Source organism: Cricetulus griseus, chromosome 6 (assembly GCF_003668045.3).
Source record: "Cricetulus griseus strain 17A/GY chromosome 6, alternate assembly CriGri-PICRH-1.0, whole genome shotgun sequence".
Taxonomy (NCBI): Eukaryota; Metazoa; Chordata; class Mammalia; order Rodentia; family Cricetidae; genus Cricetulus; species Cricetulus griseus.
In genome coordinates this window covers 985,256-1,006,945 of record NC_048599.1, presented here as the reverse complement: position 1 = coordinate 1,006,945, position 21,690 = coordinate 985,256, and the positions used below count along the sequence as shown (strand labels likewise).

General features: G+C 45.9%; 1 protein-coding gene across 2 annotated transcripts; it reads right to left on the bottom strand.

Moving 5' to 3' along the window:
• Positions 1-4,037: 4,037 nt before the first annotated feature.
• Ythdf1 (YTH N6-methyladenosine RNA binding protein 1) lies at positions 4,038-20,397 on the bottom strand. Of its 2 annotated transcripts, XM_027419911.2 has the most exons (5): positions 20,157-20,397; positions 18,922-19,001; positions 13,134-13,231; positions 10,506-12,026; positions 4,038-5,323 (listed from the first exon to the last, which is right to left on the bottom strand). In XM_027419911.2, the coding sequence occupies exons 3-5, from the start codon at positions 13,227-13,229 to the stop codon at positions 5,297-5,299; spliced, it is 1,644 nt and encodes a 547-aa protein (XP_027275712.1). In that variant the 5' UTR covers positions 13,230-13,231; positions 18,922-19,001; positions 20,157-20,397; the 3' UTR covers positions 4,038-5,296. The 2 variants fall into 2 exon arrangements, with proteins under 2 accessions (XP_027275712.1, XP_027275713.1); XM_027419912.2 differs by lacking the exon at positions 13,134-13,231 and having other exon boundaries at positions 20,157-20,390.
• Positions 20,398-21,690: the final 1,293 nt, after the last annotated feature.

Genomic DNA, 21,690 nt, shown 5'->3' with positions numbered 1-21,690 from the left:
GACAGTCTCCAAATTCTTCCCTTCAATCTTTCAAAAGGTTAGGGAAGACCTGCAAAGGTATTTTCCAATCACTCCACACCTAGAGAAGTACAGAGTACCTGGGGGCAGTTTTCTTCCTGGCTTAGAATAGACAGTGGTAATGCCCCCATAGCCCTCCTGCCTAAATAAGAGCCCAAGGACCTGACGGTCCATGGAAAGGCCCACTTCCAGGTTTTTCCTAGACGGGTGTGTGTGTGTGTGTGTGTGTGTGTGTGTGTGTGTGGTACACAGGCAGGCTTCAGGTAAGAAGACCTTCCTTCCCCCAGCCTAGTGGATTGGGACACTCGGTGACACTCATCTGGCAGCCTTTACTACCTGCATTGACATTTTGTTTGTTTGGTTTGGTTTGGTTTGGTTTTTGACACAGGGTTTCATTGTATATCCCTGGAACTCACTCTGTAGACCAAGTTGGCCTCGAACTCACAGACATCTGCCTGCCTCTGCCTCTCGAGTGCTGGACTAAAGGCATGGCTACTACTGCCTGGCCCCAAATTGACATTCTAGCTAGAGGTTTTCCTTAGAGCTTCTTCACTTCCAAGTTTCCACTCCCCAAACATGCCTATCAAGAGTAGTGACCAGGAGGAAGCTTCTCTAGGATCCTTACCTAATACTTCTGGTGTTCTAATCTCCTCCCTTCAGCCACTCAACCCTTCCAGGGTAGATAGGATCTCTTCTTGCCATACCTAGCTAGGGGGTAGAAAAACATGGAGAGAGGCCAAAGCAAGCTGGCTCCACACAGCTCACCCAGTGCTCCCACCTATTTTATGGGCAAGCTGCTGTTCTGATAACCTGCTGTGGGTTAACAGAGGAGTTCAGAGTAATCTTCAGCTAAGACTGTTCCCCCTTGCTACCCTGGAGCAAACATCCCCAATAGACTAATTCAGGAAGGCTGGTGGGGCAATTCGTCTTGTGAACAACATTCACATTTACTCTCTTGGGTCTGTGCACTGTCAGGAACCCCCCCCCCCCAAGGCTGGGTTGTCCCCCTCTGGCTCCCAGAGAATGAAGAAGAGACAGTTTGGGATAGGGATAAAATCAACAGAGGGACTAGCCTAAGGATGCCCCACTGAGCAGAGATGGGGCTTCACTCATTTCAGGGCTATGTTTAAGATTCACCATGCCCTAGTCTTCTTGCAGACTGTAAAGTCCCACCCAGATCTCATACACTTACTCTTCCTTAAGTCCAGACACAAATAGCCAGCCTTGCACTGTGTCCCCAGCCTTTTGCACCCCAAAGAGCTCCAGCTAACCTGCTTCACAGCAGAGCTCATATGGCTCAACCTCCTCTAGGCCTTGGAGCTGTAGAGGATGGGGTGTGACTGAGACATATCTCACCCACAGCACACCTGGTGTCAGAGTGTTGGTGACTGTTGGTCATTCTTTTATTCAGGGTAGCCTGGACACTTGGGAAAGGAGAATGCTAACCACAAACACTGAGACTATACCACAGAAGCAGGCAGGTTGGGCGGTGGTGGCGCACACCTTTAATCCTAGCACTCAGGAGGCAGGCAGATCTCTGTGAGTTCAAGACCAACCTGGTCTACAAGAGCTAGTTCCAGGACAGCCTCCAAAGCCACAGAGAAACCCTGTCTAGACACCCCCCCCCCAAAAAAAAATCAAACAGGTCCAGTGAGTACTGCTCACTTCAAGCTGATCTTTAGCATGGCCACTGGATGTCAGAATTCAATACTCCTTTCATGAAGATGGGCAGCCTGGTGATTTGGCAAGCCTGGCTCCTTCAGGTTCTAGATAGAAGATGGGAAACAAGCTTATCGTGTTCCCAACTCAGGCACCTAGCTGCACACCTCACAACTAGGGAGAACATTAAGATTGCTGTACCCCATCTGAGAGATAAGTTGCGGCCAGTGTGTGTGTGTGTGTGTGTGTGTGTGTGTGTGTGTGTGTGTGTGTGTGTGTGTGTGTGTGTGTGTTCTTCCATGCCCCCTCCTGGTTCTTCTTGGCAATACTCTTCAGTGGATGATTATAAGCTGAAGGAAGACCGATAGCTAAAGGGGGCATTCATTTAGCTTAAACAAATTTTCCTGTGTGACTACAATTCACAGGATGATGATTAAAAATAGCATGAAGGGTAACTGTTCAAATTCCTTTTCTAAAAGCTATAGAAAACTGTCAGTCTTGGGGCCACATAGTGGGGGGGGGATCCAACTATTTATTTGCGCACATTGCTCCAGAGTCTAGAGATACTTTTCCACATCCAGGTAGAACAAAGGAGGTTCAAAGATAAACCATTTCTTTATACGAGTTATGTGACAAGGTCTAGTGACCTCTCAAGGCACAGCAGTGTGACAACTAATTGCTTTCTCACGTGTCTTTGGCAAGAGAGATTTCTGTCCTAAGTGAAGGAAGAGTTCACCAATTCTGATGTCAAGAATCCAAGAGGGACAAGAGATAGCCAACTTAAGAGTCTGGGGTCCAAAAATACATTGGCCAAGCATGTCTATCATGTGCCCTCCAGCTTATCTAGTGAAGGGCAGCTGGTGTGATTGCCAGCACCCTAGGCCCTCTAAGCAGCTTCCAGAGACAGACCTCAACCAACACACCTTGCTAAAGATTTGTGTGATTTGGAGACAGGTTAAATCTGGCTTCTGGAAGGCAAGTCTGAGAATGTAACAGTAAGAGCATCCGTAATGCCAGCATAGCCTCTCACAAAGTGCCAGTGTTAATTTCTGAAGTTGACAGCACAAGTCTGGGCTTTCAGGTTCCCTTCCTCAGTGGCTTACAACATCCCCTGGCCACACAAGGGGATAAGGTGGTAAGGGGACAAGGGGGCAAGGGCACTGTCTATTCATGACACAAAACCAGTCAACCACCATTTAGAGCCCCTGTCACTACCTCCGGCTTTACAGTGACCACTGGTGCTCATCTCACCCATGGAAAGAGTCCTATAATCATCCCACAAACCATGTTGTTTCTAGCCCATGCCTCTGTGTACTTTTCAGCCAACTGCTCTCAAAACCAAGAATTCATCTTTGGAACTCAAGGACCACGAAAACACAAGTCAGACAGTGAGAGTATAAACCACACATGCTTTAAAAGCTTCTTCCCAAAATACAGGGAGTGTTTTGGAGTTGCAATGAAGGTAAGTTAAAGCCAGACTTCTGTGCTCATTGTTTCCTTATCAACCATTATCTTCCAGGTAGAGGAAGCAAGTGTTTGGGCAAGCATGAAACCATATCCAGGTTCTCTTATCTGAATCTCATGAGTCAAAACAAACAGCTATAGACTGGCATGAAGGCACAGCCTGCAATCCCAGCAGCTGGGAGTTCAATACCAATCTGAGTTACATGAGACAGCTTCCAAAAAAAGAGAAAAAAAAATTGTGTGTGTGGGGAGCCATACTAAAGCTTGGATTTGTGGATTTCATTTAGAAGTCCGCCACTTCAAGAAAAATGCTGTAAACAAACATTAAAACATTAAGGAACCAGTAAGACGGCTAAGAGGGCGAGGTGCTTACTGCCAAGCCTGACGATGAGTTTGATCTCTGGAGCCCAGATGGTACAAGGAATGAATCACCCACAAGTTGTCCTCTGACCTCCAGTCTTTAAGAAATGTTTTAGTATGTGGGATGTAGATATTAGAGGGAGTATAACTTGACCTTTCATCACAGCACTGGGGCGGCAGAGGCAGGGGATCTCTGTGAGTTTGAGGCCAGCCTGGTCTACAGTGAATTCTAGGACAGGACTATACACAGAGAAACCCTGTCTTGATCAAGGAGTATAACTCTGGGGGACAGGTGTGCAAGCTAGGTGATGTATGGCTGCTAAACAGAGTTCTACCAATGTTAGTATCTGCAAATTCTCATGAGTTTGGGGGACTGAATCCTAAGTCCTATGGATGGAACTACTAAAGCCCCTCTGGGCTTTCAGTACCCAGGGATGAGCAAAACTGCAGCCTATGGCTTCCACTGCTTAGAGTGAACTCCACACATTTGCAGCTATAACAGAAACAAGAAACACAGCAGGGAAGACAAAAACACAAACTTGCTCAACAGGTGTTTATTAAGGCTTGTATTCTCCTAGAGGACAGGTATCCGATGTTGTCCACGACTCCGTACAGGCAGTAACAGCTCGAGGAAGTGACGCGTTCTAAATACAAGTCTAAATAATACAGCTTAAATGGTAACTGAGAGGGTCTTTTGGAGTAAATAGTTTCAGAAGGTTATCTGCTCTCTAAGACAGTAAGGATCCTCTACAGTGGGCGCGTGCAGATTCAGTATGCGAGGGCGTCGGGCATGAGCACCACTTTCATGCTAACTCCAACTCCAGGTGGCAGTGAGCTCCTCCACGGCTCCTCATTCCACAAAACATGATAGCAAATTTGTTTCCTAAAGAATTGTTTGCTTTTTTTCACCCATTCAACAGGGAAAAAAAAAAATTAGACACACAGTGAAATTTACAGTTGGCAGCAGCATCCATCACACTGCCTGTACTATCAGATCCTACATTTAAAGCTTAGCGTTACTGGTATAAAAACTTAAGACAGCATCAGGATTCTCAAGTGAAGAAAGAGGACAACTAAAATGATCTGCGAACAACTAAGAATGTCACAACGCTGAACCATACTTAAACACCTTCTATTTCCTTGCCACATAGCCCCAACCTCATGCAGTGGCAGATGGTAGCAAGGAGAGCTGGAGCACTGCTCTGTGTGGGCACTGAACTATGGATAGCTTCTCCACAGACAGCTGTGGTCACACTTGAAAACTAAAAGTTATCTGTCAGTAGGCAACTCAAAAGGGCAGGTTAGCATTCTGATGGATACCACAGGTAGTAAAATGGCAAGCCACTTCAGTACTGTGAGATGTCAACAACACATGCTGAATGGGCTCTTTGTTTACTGTAAAGCAGTAGAGGGCAAGAAATATGAAGTATCCTATAGGGATATTAAATGACCGGGTATAAGAGTAAGAACATAATTTCTGCCAAAATAAAAATATCTTTGGGATGTATTAGGTGTTTTGTTTTGAAGGATATTTATATTTTGTATTAGGTCAATCTGACTGATAAGCTGACAAACAAAATACTCCTTTATTAGTGAGTTCTACAATATTATAATACATAGAAAAATACAAATGAATGCAGATCCATCTGGCAAAAATGAACTACAAAGATAAAGATGCAACAATCAACCCCGCACGAGGACGACACTGGAGCTGACTCGGAGACAGCACCAAGCATACAGCTTTAAAACTCTGTTTTCAAAGTCAACCATTAACCAAAACCAAACTGGTTTGTCCTTATTGTTTGTTTCGATTCTGCCTTTCCTGTAAAAAGAAGAAGGGATGAAGTTAGCTCATGATTTGCAGGTGAAAACATACAAAGGTGAGGCTACTTCATGGGCTGCAGCCAAAGATGGGGACGTGTGCTTGTCTGGGAATCCCTGTGAACCTTGTTCTGAACTACCAAGGAGCCTGGTCCCACAGATCAGGGTAAGGGCCACCATCTACATTCCAGCACCACTGTCCTATCCTTTTTCAAGAAAGTCTTCTGCACAGAAGGCATGGGGCTGTGTCCAATCATGTGTCCCCTACCCACTTATCCCATGCCTCCCCTCTACCAACCCAGCCAGCTCTGTCATATGCCAATCATATTACTAAAGAAACATAGTAGAGCCTGGTGGTGGTGGGCACATGCCTTTAATTCCAGCACTGGGGAGATAGATCTTTGAGTTCAAGGCCAGCCTGGTCTACAAATAGAGTTCCAGGACAGGCTCCAAAGCTACACAAAAAAGCCCTGTCTGGAAAAAAACAAAAAAAGAAACACAGCAGAACTATGAAGGTACCTACACTCAAGGAAAGGACTTACTGGCATGCAAAAGACACTCCAGCATGCCTGGTGCACAGGAACAATTTTCCTAACCAATCACTCAGAAAACACCAAAGTCTATCCAACTAAAAAGTAAGCTCCAAGTGAGGGCTAAGTAGGACAGGAACACAAGCTAGGTCCATCTAGTTTAAGCCCTTTCCTCCAGCTCAAGTTCCCTCTGTGGCCTCCAGCAGTACTGACCAAATCATGGCACAGATCCTCAACCTAGCTAACCCCTACTTGCACAGACAGCTCCCACCCCAGTATGCATGACACTACAATCTGGGACTTCCATCCAAACTCTTCCCTGTTGTTTGCCTGCCTGATTTCTATCTGTGGCTCTAGAAGCTACCTTGTTTTTCCTAACAATGCAGCATCTAAATTCAGCCCATGACAGGGCATCTGATGCAAGGAGCACACACTGCCAAGCCCACACAAGCACCATGTTCTGTCCTAACCCTTCTAAGACCCTCTATATAGCAATCACATGTCTGCCTGCCTTCCTGCCTCTCACACACACACTCCCAACCCCCATTCTCCCTCATGTGCCACTGTCGTGCTATTGGAGAAAGAGCATAAATACTACACCTAGAGGTTAAAGGTTGAGTCCCTAGCATGGTCACCCTAGGTATGAACCATGAGAACGCTGCTAGCAGAGTATCCATAGTCTGCTCAGTTTGGACTGTTTTAGACAGGGTTTTACACATCTAAGGCTGGCCTTGACTTGCTGCTGATCCTCCTGCTCACACCTCCTAAGTATTAGAATCCACAGGTAGGTGTCACCACACCTAACTACATTCAGTGTATCTGAGTAACATCTGTACTTGTTTTTGGAGCTAAGCTGGACTAAACATACGGCAGGCACAGAGATGACTACCATCTACAGTCTAAAGTGAGGCCTCACCACTGTGAGTGTTCCTTTCATACCTTTGTGTGGCTCCAATCTCAAGGAAGTGCCAAAGCACCTAGATCAATGAGTAGGTGGATAACTGCTAAGCATTCACAACCCTCTACCCTGAAGTATAATTCTCTTGAAGCAGAAGCCTGTCTCCCCTGAGTGCAACAGCGGCTAGTAAAGCATCTGGAGGAGGGACAGTGCCTGGCTCCTTCAGCCCCACCAACAGCTTCGGAGTCTGCCACCTGGTCTTAAAGAAGTAACATTACTCAGAATTGTTTTTTTTTGGGGGGGGGGCACTGCTGAAAGAGGAAGTACAGGCCATCCTTAGAGGCCCAGCAAACATGCTTGGGAGTGTCCCTTAAGTTGTCTATCCAGTCTCCAAGATAAAGGTTGCTCAGCTAAATGTGTATGTAACACATCTCTGAGGCCTGTCAGACTAGGGTCAGAATACTGTATCTCCAACCAACAGGCATTGTGTACAACATTAAACTGTCACTATTGTAAATACCCTAAGAAAGGCCTGCTTATAGATTAAACAAAACTGTATAGAGATGGCACGGTGGCTCAGCAGGCTAGGACACGTGCTTCCAAGCCTGACAATCTGGGTTTGATCCCCAGGACCCACATGACAAAAGGAGTGAACTGACTCCCCCCATTCTTTTACACACACCCCACACAAATAAATATTTAAAATGTAGTAAGTAAATATAAATTAAAAAAAAAAAAAGGTATCTGAGACCCTGTCTCAAAAGCAAAACAACAAAAACGAGTGTACCCAGCATCCAGTGCTTAGGAGACAAGAGGAAGGTAGATCTCTGTGAGTCCAAGACTAGCCAGGGCTATATACTGAGACCCTGTAGAATCAAGGCCAGCCTGGTCTACAAAGCTAGGGCTACATAGAGAAACCATGTCTTGAAGAACCAAAGAAAGAAAGAAAAAAAAAAGAATAGAAATTAGAATATTTTCAATTTATAGCTGGACAGGAAAACTCTGAGGGGGAAACTGTGAAACTGCTAGCTATGTTTTGCTTTCTAAACACCAGATGCTACTTAAAAGTGGTGAGGTCTAACTGTTAATGATGGATATAAGATGGGTCTGTCCTGAAGGCAGAAGGGCCTCAAGCATTTTGCAAGTACATTTTAGCCCAAAGAAGGGATCAGCTCTTTACCCTTTATTCCACTTCATTCTTTTTGAGACAGGGAACTCACAGAGATCCAGCTGCCTCATTTCCCACTCTTAAGATGAAATAGCATTCCTCAGCACCCCAGACTCAATCCCAATACGCCTTGCCTCCTGGGAGGAGAAAAATGGAGTACCTGGTAGGCAGCTGGCATAAAGCACAGCAAAGGTATGACTCATCTAAAGACTGTCCCACAAATGGGCAAAGAGATGCTTGAAATCCCACCAGGACCATTTAAAAACAAAAAAATCAAGAGTATTCATTTGTCTTCTCATTCAACTCCATGGATGAAAAGCTTTGGGGCTGGGCTGTCACGATGACCTCCAGCATATATACTTCAGGAAGTTTAAGAACCACCAGGGATCCTGAACATGCCGATGCTTGTAACCCCTGCAGGTCTCTCAAAAGGCTTACTGTAACAAGACCAGAGTTAGCCAAGATCTGACAAACACTATTGTCTAAGAATCGAGTTTGTAATTTAAGTTTTAAGATGACAGAATTAGGGGATTACACTGTTTTTGCCAAGGACATGGTTTGGTTTCCAGCACCCATATCAGAAAGTTCACAACCATCTCTAATTGCAGTTCCAGGGAATCTTGACACCTTGTCTCACTTCTGCAAGCACCTGCACATATGTGATGCATATAAACTTATGAAGGCATACATACATAAAAACTTAACAAAATTCAGTTATACAGTTTAAAAAAAATCGATTTTTTTTAAGATACAGCCAGATAAGGGGTAGAATTTTATCCCTAAGCCTATCACCAATCTCTGAGACCTAGTACACTTTTAAAACAACTGAATGTTCTTTTGTTTTTTGAGATTTTATTTACTTTTATGTGTATGAGTAATCTGCTTGAATGTATAGGTCTATGGACCGTATGAGTACAGTGTCCTCAAAGGCCTGAAGAGGGCATCAGAGCCATGGGACAGGGGTTACAGTTGTTAGCTGCCACATGGGTGCTATAGGAACTGAACCTAAGCAGTCTGGAATAACAACCTACACTCTTAATCATTGAACCATCTCTCCAGCCCCACCCAGTACATTTTAATGGAACTCTAATGATTTAGTATTTAAAGGAAAGCTGAGCATAAACACATGTGCACACAAATAGCTAGCCACTAGATAAAAGGACCAAATAGCTATCTACCAGATGGTCTGATCTATAGCTATCCCAGGCATCTTTGGTTTATATATATATGATGATGCTAGCAAAACAAACAGGGGCTAGAGAGATGACTCAGGGGTTAAGAGCACTGACTGTTCTTCCAGAGGTTCTGAGCTCAATTCCCAGCAACCACATGGTCCTGAGTTCAATTCCTAGCAACCACATGGTGGCTCACAACCATCTGTTATGAGATCTGGTGCCCTCTTCTGGTGTGCAGAGATATACATGGAAGCAGAATGTTGTATACATTAAAAAGAAAAAAAAAAAAAAAAAAAGCAAAAAGCTATAATTTCCGTTATGGAAATAAATGTCATCCCTTTCTTAATGCTTTATCACTACTTGTGATAAGGATGACTTAATGCTGCTGGTAACCACCTGGCCTTCTCCAGTTTGCTCAAAATGCTTAGTTATTTATTCACAAAACCAAGTCATCTAACTCAGAAGACAAAAAAATTGGAGGTCAATCCAATAATCACCTGCCCATGCTGACTGCCAGTTTATGAAAGGAATGAGAATCTCAGGACAAATGCTCTTGGGTAATAAAAGCTCTATAATACACATTGTCTCATTTCTGTTTTTGTTTTGTTTTTCCAGACAGGGTTTCTCCAAGGTAGCTTTGGAGCCTGTACTGGAACTCACTCACTGTGCAGACCAGGCTGGCCTCAAACTCACAGAGATCCGCCTGCCCCTGCCTCCTGAGTGCTGGGATTAAAGGTGTGCAGCACCACTGCCCGGCTTTGTCTTAGTACTTAGATGATGTGGGTTTAAGGTTTCCCTAACTGCAGGCCTTTTGAGTTCCTAAAAGGAAAACAGAAAATGACCTTTAAGCCCAGAGCTTCCAACTGCTATGTGTCAGTGTTCAAGGATGAATGCTTGTACAAGGGGACTTTAAGGTACAGCCAATGTCTACCACATGGCAGTCTCCTTGGCCTCCTTGGTGCCACATGAACACCAATTTCTTTCTTTCTTTTTTTTTTTATTCTAAGTATTTTTTACATGTCAATCCCTTCTCCTTCTCCTTCCCCTCCCCCTGAACACCAATTTCTAAGAGTGCTTACTGAACAGGAGCTAGAAAGAACCAAGAACATGATTCAGAAAGTAGCTTCCCTGCATTCTTTGTTCTTAAGTATATACAGTGGTCCAAATGGATGTCTCGTGATGGGAAAGTGAGATTTTTACTGACATCAACTAAAATGTCACACTACTAGCTCATTCCAATGATGTGATCCTAAGTTAAGAGATGACACTTGTGCCGTCTCAGACTGCTCTTACTAAGGCTGGCCGGGAACATGTCGCTGGACCATCAGCAGACTGCCCATTACTTACCGGGCAGGTCAGCTGGCATGCAGACACAGACATGTTTGTTAAACGGGTGCCTAAGGACAACTCACCTTGCGCACCACCTCCTCTTCCTCCTGGCGCTTCTCATAATGAGAAAAGTCGTCAAAGATGGAGGTTGTGTGCTTGTATGAAGCAATAATTTTCAGCACTTGCTTTGCTTTTTCTAAGGGTACCTCCTGTGTATCACGGGAGTTTGTGACAGGTTTGTTGTCATTATTCTCAAGTCTGATGTGCCGCAGTTGGTTATTGGGCACATCCTTGACAAAAATCCACTTCACATCAAACTTTCCCTTCCATTTGTCCTGGGACCAGACCCCAGCACTGGTGCCGTAGTCCACAGGGGACTTCATCTCTGCTACCCCACAGAAATGTCCACTTCCATTGACACTGAAGAGCAAGTAAACAGGCCCCTTGCTGCTCATGGAGCGGAAGGCGCCATCCAGGCGCTTGTTACCATGTTCGGTGCTACACCAGATGGAGTACTTGATGGAGCGGTGGATGTCGTCCTCAGAATAGCTCTTGATGATGAACACCCGCCCACTCTTAAGATTCCAGTCGAACTCTTTAGGGTTATAGCTGTGGGCAGCTTTCAGTTTCTCCAGGACAGGGTGGGATTCTACACTTGGGGCAGAAGTAGGTTGGGCATTTCCAACAGAGTTACTGTCACTGTTGGCCACTCCACTCTGCCCAAATGCTGCATTTCTGTTTCGAGGAGCCACCCAGCGGGGTTGAAGTGGCTGCTGAGGGCTCTGATATTGTGGCTGGACCAAGGGTGGGGGCTGAACAGGGAGAGGCTGAGCTACCTGCTGGGGCTGTGGGGCAGCCTGGGGGGATGGTGTCTGCTGGGGGGCTGAGGCCTTTGAAACAGGGCCCTTGTTATCCCAAGTACCAATGTCCATGTTATGCTTTATAGGTGGAGGAGGCAAAGCACCCCCCACTATCGGCCCACTCTTTGCTTTCATCTTGGGCTGTGGTTTTGCAGGCTTGCTGGCAATGGCTGCCCATGAAGTTGGTTTTGAAACTGGCATGTTTACATTTGTCCCACCATTGCCAGAAAGGACACCAGTCAGTGCCACACTGTTGACAACTGAACCCACCGTCTTAACTGCAGAGGTGGTAACATCCCCAATCTTCAGGCCAACCATGCCCTGCTCCAGACTGTTCATCCCAGGGGCCTTGTTGAGGGTATCACTGTGAAAACCTGTCTGCCCATCAACAACTGTGCCACCAAGGGAGCTTGGTGGGTAAGTGTAACTGCTCCCATAGGCGGAGCTCTGAGTCTGCTGCCCCTGAGAACCACTTGTCCCCCATGCTGAGAATGCAGGGTTTTCAGGGAAAAAATTAAATCTGTGCTGATAAATGTTGTTCCCCAGACCTCCCGGCTGCCCAAAAACAGCATCATGCATGAAGTGATGGTCTCCATTACTAAGTTGTCCATAGGTAGTGAGATATGGGATAGGAGGGTCCCCTGCAGTGGACCATGGTGCCTCACTGAGGGAATAAGGAAATCCAATGGATGGTGGATAGTAGCTGGACAGATAAGGATCACTCATCGAGGGGTAACTGTTACTCTGTGAAAACAAAACAGGTGATGAGTTAGATTCCTGTCATATAGCCCATCATGCCAATCACCTCATACACAGGCAGAGCAGAAACAAACCTAATGTAACACAGGATTATTTTTTCCTAAATGAAAACTATGGGTTGCCAATGTCAAAACAAAAGTCTAGATCCAGAGAAATTAGTAACAATTGCAACCCAAGCTGTTGCCTCAAAACACAAATCCTCATTGGGTGGTGATGGCCAATGCCTCTAATCCCAGCACTCAGGAGGCAGAGGCAGAAGGATCTGAGCTCGAGGCCAGCTTGGTGTACATAGTGAGTTTTAGGACAGCCAGGGCTACACAGAGAAACCCTGTCTCAAAAAAGCAAAATACAAAAAACCAAAAATACAAAGCCTCCTTTGTATTTGAACTCAGGTGATATGTATGACCCAGCCAAAGCATCCTTTTGCCTTCACCATCAGAGGAATCCAAGCCAGGACTGAAGTAGTAATGTTTATAAATGAACACTGGTAACAGAGCAAAGCATGAGGATAGCTTTAACAATGCACTGAGATGGCTCTGATAGTCAATTGGGACCAGCAGGCTCCAGCTCACTGGCCTACTGACACACCTGATCATTGGTATTCAATCAAGATTCTCTTCTACACAACATTCCTGATAGCTACCCCACCTGGGTTTTTCTGAGGGTCTGTCCTTCCCATTTCATGGGTTCCTGGACACACGCACGTGTGCTCAGAGTGGAGCGTGGGCTCCTTGGCTGGTTCCAACGCCTTTGCCGATAATGGAGTTTAAGAGGCCTGCTGTGAGTCTTCCTAAGCCCCACCTCTATCTGCAAAAGGAGCTTCTAAGAGGGGCTTTAAGGGTTACAGGGGGAGGATGGAATGCTTCACCACCTTGATCTCTAGTAGCTTTACAATGCCTCTAAGGAGTTGCCTAGGCTGCAGGTCTAGACCTGGAAGTTGGCAGCTCTAGGAAAACATCTCTTGGAGACACTGAGCTGAGGTTTGGTCAGAATCTAGCCCTACCCACACCTGGTCCATAGGCACCGTAACAGAGGTGCTTTGGGCTCAATTTGTTTTTACGTCAACCCCACCAACAGACTAGTTTCTATTACCTCCATTGTATTTCTTTTCAATCTCTGAAAGTGAAGCATCAGTGAGGTAAATGAAGATACGTTCCTAGAGTGGCAATCTGTGCTCAGGGTGGACATGTCTAGCGAAGTAAGAAAGCTCCACTTAGCACCACACCATTTCAGAACTATCATTTAACACGAAGTATTTGTTTCCCTGCCAATGAAAACTTTTAGCATCTACAAACAGGTCATCACACATATTCTATAAACATGAAAAACAAAAAAACTTGAGTTCATCTTTTCCTGAAAGGATTTTAGTGATTCTGGCTCCTCCATTGCAACCTCCTGTCATGTATGTACCTCCTTCCCAGCATCCTTCAAAGGAGCCTGAGCAGCAGGACAGGAAGAAACCAGTGAGGTCTGGCAGATAGAAGCCTTCCTCTGTGAGGGAATCATACAGATTCCTTTCACAGATACAAAACTGAAAGCGTAATCTTTCCAAAGGAAGACTTGGCCACCTGAGCAATCATTTTCATGCGTGAGAAGGGCAAATGGAAGGGAAGACGGCGGTATGTCATTCTAAAGGCCCAGGCCACAAACCAACAGCAAAACAGCAGTAAGGATTCAGAAAATATGCTCAAGTCACTCTGACTGACACTTAAGCCTTGACTGAGAATGACACAATGTAGGATATGATCCATCACATTCAGCCTATCTATCTCTCAAAGCCCTCCTGAAGTATCACCATCCAAAGAACAGACATAACACAGGTCACAAACAGAGCTACACAACAGCCTACCATGCACTGGAACCACACAAAAGGTGACCCCACAATTCCACAGCATGTACTACCTGATACAGTAGATTCAAGCACAACACCTCCCAACACAGCCTACCCCAAATCCTAAAATTGTACTTCTTTCAGATCCTTACACAAAGATTCTAGGTAACTTCCTCTGCAAAAAAGCATCACACCTCAAGACAAGAGTGTGATGATTCAACTAAAAATGTACATGTAGAAACACATGTAGGACAGAGGCAGCCGAGAAGAGAAGCAGCCAGCAGCCTGGAAGGCACAGTCTTGGGGAGACCTCATTGCTTCCCTGAGTTGTCAGATAGAGAGGAAGGAATAAGCAGTGATAAAATTAAACCCACGGAAAAGGTAAAAATCACAGATAAAAGGCCATTGCTTACTAAGATCCCCTGAAAAGTGCTGTAGGCATCCAGGAGGTTGCCTAAACACCTAACCACACCCTCCCTCTGCCTGTGAACCAGCAGCCTCACATCTAATCCTCCCCATCCTGAGAGGCCACGGGCACTGTGAAACTGCCCAATCCCAGTTTTTTACCAGTTTCTATTACCTCCATCACATTTCCTTTCAATCTCTGAAAGTGAAGTATTAGGCTACTTTGTGAAGCTACCTCAACCAAGCCATTTTATGAAGAGGAACCCTGTAGCTGCTGCTTCCAACTCTTTAAGTCAGGCTGAATCCAGTCCATGTGTACACCTTTCCATCAGTCTGCGTGGGGTATGTCTATGCTACCTGCTTTGCCTACACGAGCAGCAACTTCCTTCAAACACACTCTGGAAATACCCCAGGGCTGCTGGAAAAGCCTGCATTGGCCAGCACAAGCTTGGGTTTCCATTCTCTTGTAAATGTTCCAGGCAAGAAGTCCTTCTGTAGTGGTGGCTCCACAGAGTAGTCTCAGCTACCAGTAAGGAGTGGTTATCAGAGACACAGCTGAATAAATTAAGTCACACAAGCAAACTCAGAAGTCTAACCAGACTGCTGGGTAGTAGGTACTACATCTAAGATTTCTAATCAAAGCCTGGATACAACGGGACCACACAAGGGAGGCAAACACATCTTCCTGGCAAAGCCAGAGCTTACTGAAAATACAACTTGGAACTCTAAGGTTTCTTCTTCCTCATAACTTGAAAATTAGATGAACAAAATAGATACTCCAAAGAATTAAAGAGAATTTAAATGGCCATGGCTGTTATCCCTAGGTTATTTAGAAACAGCAAAGTATAATAAAACCATAAATCTGTTCTAGAATTAAAAAAAAAAAATCAATCCAACTTTAATTACCTTAACTGACAAGGATGGGGGAAAGGGACAAACAGACAGACAGACAGCCACAACAATTCTGAATGATTAGAACACTTCCTCTGCCCTTTTTTCTGAGACCATTTAAACAATAAGGTAAGTGGGCATCAAAGTGACTGACACTGGAAGGAGACAGTCTCTTCCAAGCCCAGAAGACCATCCATCGAGGAGGGAGCACACTGAGACGCATGCCCTTCATTGAGTCAAATCAATTATGTGAAAGGAAGGCATGGAGGGCAAGGCTGAAAAGTGACCAAGTGACTAGGACTCCTGGGAACTGCTCTGTCAGTCAGCACTACCACATTTGTTTCAGGAGATGGCCACAGACAGAGGAATGTCAGAGAAAAACACTATACACTGACTCAGTCAGGCACTTTCTTGGTCTTCAAGGCTGAGCCTTCTGAGACTGTAATGTCTGGCTGATACAGCAGAGACAGCAGTTTCTGACAAGGAATTTCTGTATCTGTTTAAGCAATTTACTAAGGACCCAAGGTATCCTTTCATTGCCCCTCTGGGAAGCTGTAGTGGTAGCAAACCCCTCTTTACGGGGTACTACCACTGGACCTTTTAAGGAAACTTATGTACGCACAACCACAAAAATCCAAGCCAGATACAGGATTGATAGCCAGGCACATATGTGCCAATCCTGAGCCTACCAGAACTGCCTAGACATGGCAGCAACCCAAGTATCAAGTTTCTCCCAGATCTTCACAAACAACAGAGGCTGCATATGCCCTAACAAGGCACAGCATTATTTAACTTAACTCTGGGCTACAGGTGGAAAAAAAAGAAAAAGAAAAAAGAAAACACAAAGTCGAATTAAAAAACAAAACAAAACAAAAAAAACTTGGGAAACTGGGGAGGCTCAATTTTCAAGATAAGCTAAGAGCTTCCAAGGCCAGCAGTTCCTCACAAATGAGTATAGGAGGCACCAACTTCACTGTGGCACTGTGGCCACATGAAACAACACCAGTGACAGTGTCAGTCAAGCATTCTGAACAATCTCTGGGTACTAGGATGTACTACAGAAAAGCAAAGAAGCAGATGGCCTTCTGCCCCACATGAAGAAACAAGCAACACAAAGGCAGAAGGCACCACAAGATGACTGAAGGCCCCAGCTTCTCCACACAGGTAAACAGCCACCAGGCTGGTCTTCAGCTGCTTCTTGCTCCCTGTGCTGCTACTCTCCCTGTGTCTTAACAACACTGGGCTCTTCTACAAAGTCTGCCATCAGGAGCACACATTTACTCTAAGTGATGTGTTGTTAAGTGCTTTGCTAAAAGTACACATCTGAACACACAGACATGAAGGAGGCACTTCAAAGCTATTCCCTGGGCATGCTTGCTCCTTGAAGAACATCCCTTTTCATGGCTTCCACAAGAGAAGATTGCAGTGGCATGCAATTGACAGCAGGGCAGGATCCTCCCAAATATTCCATAAGCCCCTACTTTATAAAAAATGAATTAAGGCAACACTAGTTCCTTGTTTTGGTTAATATTTAGTACATACCACTACTAAGAAAACCAGGAAATACAATATTCAAAAGAATAGGTTTGTGTAACTTCTTGTTCTTGCCATGGCCAACAAGCCCATGACTAAAGCCAAGTCAGTTCTGCAACTCTATATACTGCCCATCAGGGGCAACCATGCAGCCCTATAGGTTAAGACCCCAGGTTCTTCAGACCCTGAGGCTTCTGAGATGCTAAAAGTGAGAAGGAAGATGGAGAAGAGTTGTAAAATGTTCTAAGATGACCTAGAAGGGGCAGATAAGCAAAAACAAGAACAAAACAAAACAGGCAGGTAATCCATTTCCTTCCAATACAAGGCCCAGGCAAAACCTTGCTTTACTCTAACTATGCAGCATGCATTTAAAAGTAGCAGTCACTATGGCTAAACCTAAAGTTCGAATTGCCTATGGCTTTTTGTTTGTTGTGAGACAGGTCCCACTACATAGTCCTGTCTGGCCTTGAACTCAAAGATCCAACTGCCTCTACCTTTGAGTACTGGGATTAAAAGTGTATACCATCATGCCCAGCTTGCCTATGGCTTTTAACCATTGCAATTAAATTGCCAGAAGGCTTCTTGCAGACAATTTTTGTGGGAAGCTAATCAGGGAATCTAGTGGGTGGAGTGGGATGTGGAATATAACTGGTGATCCTATAGAGCAGGAACAGCCAAAACAATGCTTTGGTACAAAATGCCCATGATCCCAGTAGGTTAGGGGAAAGAGAGGACATGAAAGCGGACATGCAGGGACACGCACATGAGTGCACATGCATGCATGCATGCACGCGCGCGCGCGCACACGCACACACACACACACACACACACACACACACACTGGGGAAATGTGAAGCTGCTATGATCAACATATACTGCATGTACATATGAAACTTTCAAAAAATACAAAAATGTTTTTTGTCTGGGTCTAGAGAGATGACTCAGAAGTTGAGACTTGCTGCTCTTACAAAAGACTACAGTTCAGTTCCCAGCACCCATGTAGGCAGTTCACAACAATGTGTCGACCTCTTCTAGATTCCAAGGTTACCTGTGCATGTACACACTCCCATGCCCAAGCCCATACTCACACTTAAAAAATAACCATTGGCTGGGGAGATGGCTCAGTTTAAAATGACTGCTGCCCAGTAGGGCATTGGTAGCACACAACTTTAATCCCAGCACTTGGGAGGCAGAGGCAGGTGGATCTCTGAGTTCCAGGCCAGTCTGAACAAATGGAGTTCCAGGCCAGTCTATTGAACAAATAGAGTTCCAGGACAGGATCCAAAGCTACACAGAGAAACCCTGTCTCAAAAACACAAACAAAACAAAACAAGACTGCTACCCAAGCTTTAGGACCAGAGTTTGAGTCCCCGTAAACCCATGTAAATGCCAGGTGAGTATGGTGGCCAACTTGTAAAGACAGGAGGTTCCCAAAGCAATTGAAACTCTAGGTTTCAGAGACTCTGCATCACTGAATGAGGTAGAAAGGTAACAGGAGATGAGATCCCTGACATTAAATCAGGTCTGTACATGCATTCCATCCTCCACTCACCCCCAACCTTGATAGACACATACCTGTGCCAACACACATATGCATACACATGAAAAGTGAAGGGAAGAGGTGTTTCATGGTGCCAAAGGGAAGCAATACTGAATTACCTGAGAACATAGGCCCTTGAAGCTTGCTGGACCATGTAGGTACATACTCTCTAATGCCAATCTCCCAAAAAGCCTAAGGGCAGTTCTAACATTTTTTTCATGTAAAAGGAAACTAAGGTTCAAGGAAGGCAAGTCACCTGATGCACAGAAAAGGGGTCTGCTGCACTGTCCAGTGCTTAGCTACTCTCCTAGATACTAACTTCAAACCCCCAGAGACAAAATGAACATGGCACAAGGCTTCAGGGAACCACACACTCCTTTAAACCATAAAAAAGCACTCTATACCCACACATGCTGAGGGTCAACTAGAAGTCTGCCAGTACCCAATCTCAGCGGGGTGTTACTCTTCAGGGAGAAAACTATCTTCATATCCCCCCACCCCCAGGCCCCAGGCCCAGCAGGAAGACCTGCTCAAATCAACTCTTCAAGACCACTCTATCATTTTTAATACTTCCTAGTATGCCTCTTTCCTGCTTAGGGTAGAAAAACAGAAATATGATAGTAAAGGTGTTACAAACAAAATTACTTAAAAACAACAACAAGCTAATAAAATGAACTCACCGGATTGGACTGTCCAGAAAGGTAGGGCTCAAAGTCATTGTCATGAACTGTGTCCTTCTGATGTAAAGAACCATTTTGTACTAGAACAAGAAGTTGCAAAATATTATCTCCAGGCTTTAAAAAATTACTTTTAAGCATGGGAACCTTAGTAAAGGCTATTTTCATCAAATTTTAGTAGATACAATCTTACTTCAAAATGGGCACACTCTCTAGAGCTGATGTTTACACGCCTAATTAGACTGGCATTGCACAACTTGCCATAAATTAAATTTTTTTATAAAGACATAATCATAATTTGATCAGGTCATTTTGCTGCACATAAAAATAAATGGCAAGAAACTTAAAGCCAGGCTTTGAGGGTCTTGAGATGCTCCGCCCCCACCCCACCCTAGAGGCGGGGCCCGAATCCAGGGCCCCATATGCCTGCAAGTGCTGTATCACAGACGAACCCCCTCGCCACACCCCAGCCAAGGAAATCGACAGGGTCTCAGAAGATCTATGCCAGGCAAACGGAGGACACATGCTCTAAGGGCCTAGTTATGCATGGAGATCTGAAGAGGGCAGGATGCTCGGTTGGAAAGGGCTGTAACCCAAGCTCACTATCATCTGACTCTCCACTTACTTTCCACTGTTACAGTGCACAGCCAGTAAAGGAAAGGAAAGGAATGGTAAATAAAGTGTTGGGCCTTTTCCAACCTTAAAACACGATGAACCATATTTGGTTACATCCAAGTAACAACAACATGCAGTGGTTAAAAAGTCTTCCGGGTAAAAGTTTTAGTGTCACTTTCCAAGACTGAGTTTTGGGAGTTTATTACGAAGCCAGAATTATCACTGATGACCGTAAACTTATAATGACTGCAACTTAGGGTGGGGGGCAGAGCCTCCGAGGCCCACAGGCTTGCTAGAGCCATCCACTACCTAGCAACAGAGAACCATCATTCAGCCCCCGTAGCCCCTGCGAGGATGTCTTAGCACCATTTCCTTCCCCGCCAGGTAACTGTTCTTGCAGAGAGAAGATCGGAGGGATGAACTACTCCGGGTACGCCTTTATTTTCTAGCCCCCCCCCCAATCTGTCAAACATCCCGGAAACGGAAAGTTTCATCTCCTCCGAACTGACGGAAGAAACTAGTAAGTTTCGGGTTCCAGGCAAGGCTGATGGACTTTCTCTCGTCCACACGGACTGACGCTGCCCCGTTCTCCTCCAAAGTCGACTTCCCGGAACTCTCCTCACCTTTATTATCTTGTCCTTTTGTTCTCTGCGTCGCCGCAGGTCAGGATATGCGGGTGGACACCACCCAGCCCGGGAAAGGAAACACAAAAGTTACTATCCGGAGAACGCTCCCCGGAGGACGAGACGACCCCGGCCCGGCCTCCACACCCCCCGTACTCTGACCACGGCCAGGCCCAGCGGACCCCGCCGTCGGAACCATAACTCCGGCCGGGCCTGGTTTCCCGGTCCTCGGCCCGGAGGGAGACCCAAGCCCTGACCGGTCTCTCGGTTCCCGGCCCGGACCTCGCACCCCCAGCCCAGCCTCCAGGTCCCCTGCGCGGCCCCGACCGCAACCTCTGTCCACGGCCTGGCCGTAGGGCATTGGTAGCACACAACTTTAATCCCAGCACTTGGGAGGCAGAGGCAGGTGGGGAATGAGATGGGGTCCTAAATCCTGCAGGGCCACGTGGGAATAGATCTGCTGAGCTGGTGATGGTGGATACCCCAGGGACTCCAGCCCTGTGTGAGCTTGATCTACTATGGATCGGAGTAGGCCACCATCTCCTAGGCTGATCTCCCATACTTCAGCTCTCAGTGAACCTCCTTTCCCTTCCTTTGCCTCAGTTTCCACATCTCTGAAATGGTAAAAGCCCCATGTCTTTTTCAAAGGGCATTGGGGTTCTGTGAAGCGTGGTACTCCCAGCGCATTCTAAAGTCAAGTAGCAGTGGTAAAGCTGCCTGTGGGCTCTGCGTGCCGCCAGGGCTCTGCGGTGGCACGTGAGTAGAGGGAGATACACATACAGGACTGAGGCCCAGATCTCCCCTCCCATACAGGTACCTCCTTAGGCCCCTGCTGGCAGCCAGGCACTGTGGAGCAGAGTCCCAGGATGATTTCCCCTGCACCTGAGAAGGGAGGCCTTCTCACAGGGTCTCACTCTAGTTCAGGCTAGCATAGAACTTGCTATGTAGTCCAGGTTGACCTTAAATTCATAGCAACCTTCCTGCTTTAGCCCCATGAGTGTTAGAGGAGAAGGTGGGTGAATGGGGCCACTAAGCTCTACCTGTCCAGGGGCACAAGAGTTTTGCCAGCGGTGTGCAAGCAGTCCTCCTCGATTGCCCTGCGGCAATCTGGGCCTGAGAGAGGAGTGCCAGGATGTGACCGGTGTTCCCGTTAGATTCTGAACCCGATCCTGTCACCTAAGAGGGAAAGGCTTGACGCCCCCTTTGTGCTCCAAATTCGTGGGGAAAGCTCAGTTCGTTTTTCATTTCTGTAAGAGTCCCCAACAAAGAACTCACCCCACTAGACATTCACTTTTAGGCAGGCTCCTTGCTCAGTGAACCTGTTTCCACACACAGACTCCTCCTATTACCCCACAGCAGATCTCACATTCATTAAAAAGGTTTATTTGAGGGCTGGATTGGTTCCCGACACCCATATGGTGGGTCACAATTGCCTGTAACTCCAGTCCCAGGGGTTCAAAAACTCTCTTCTGGATTCGATGAGCACATGGTTCACATACAGACAAGCAGGCACACATACATATAAAATAAAACA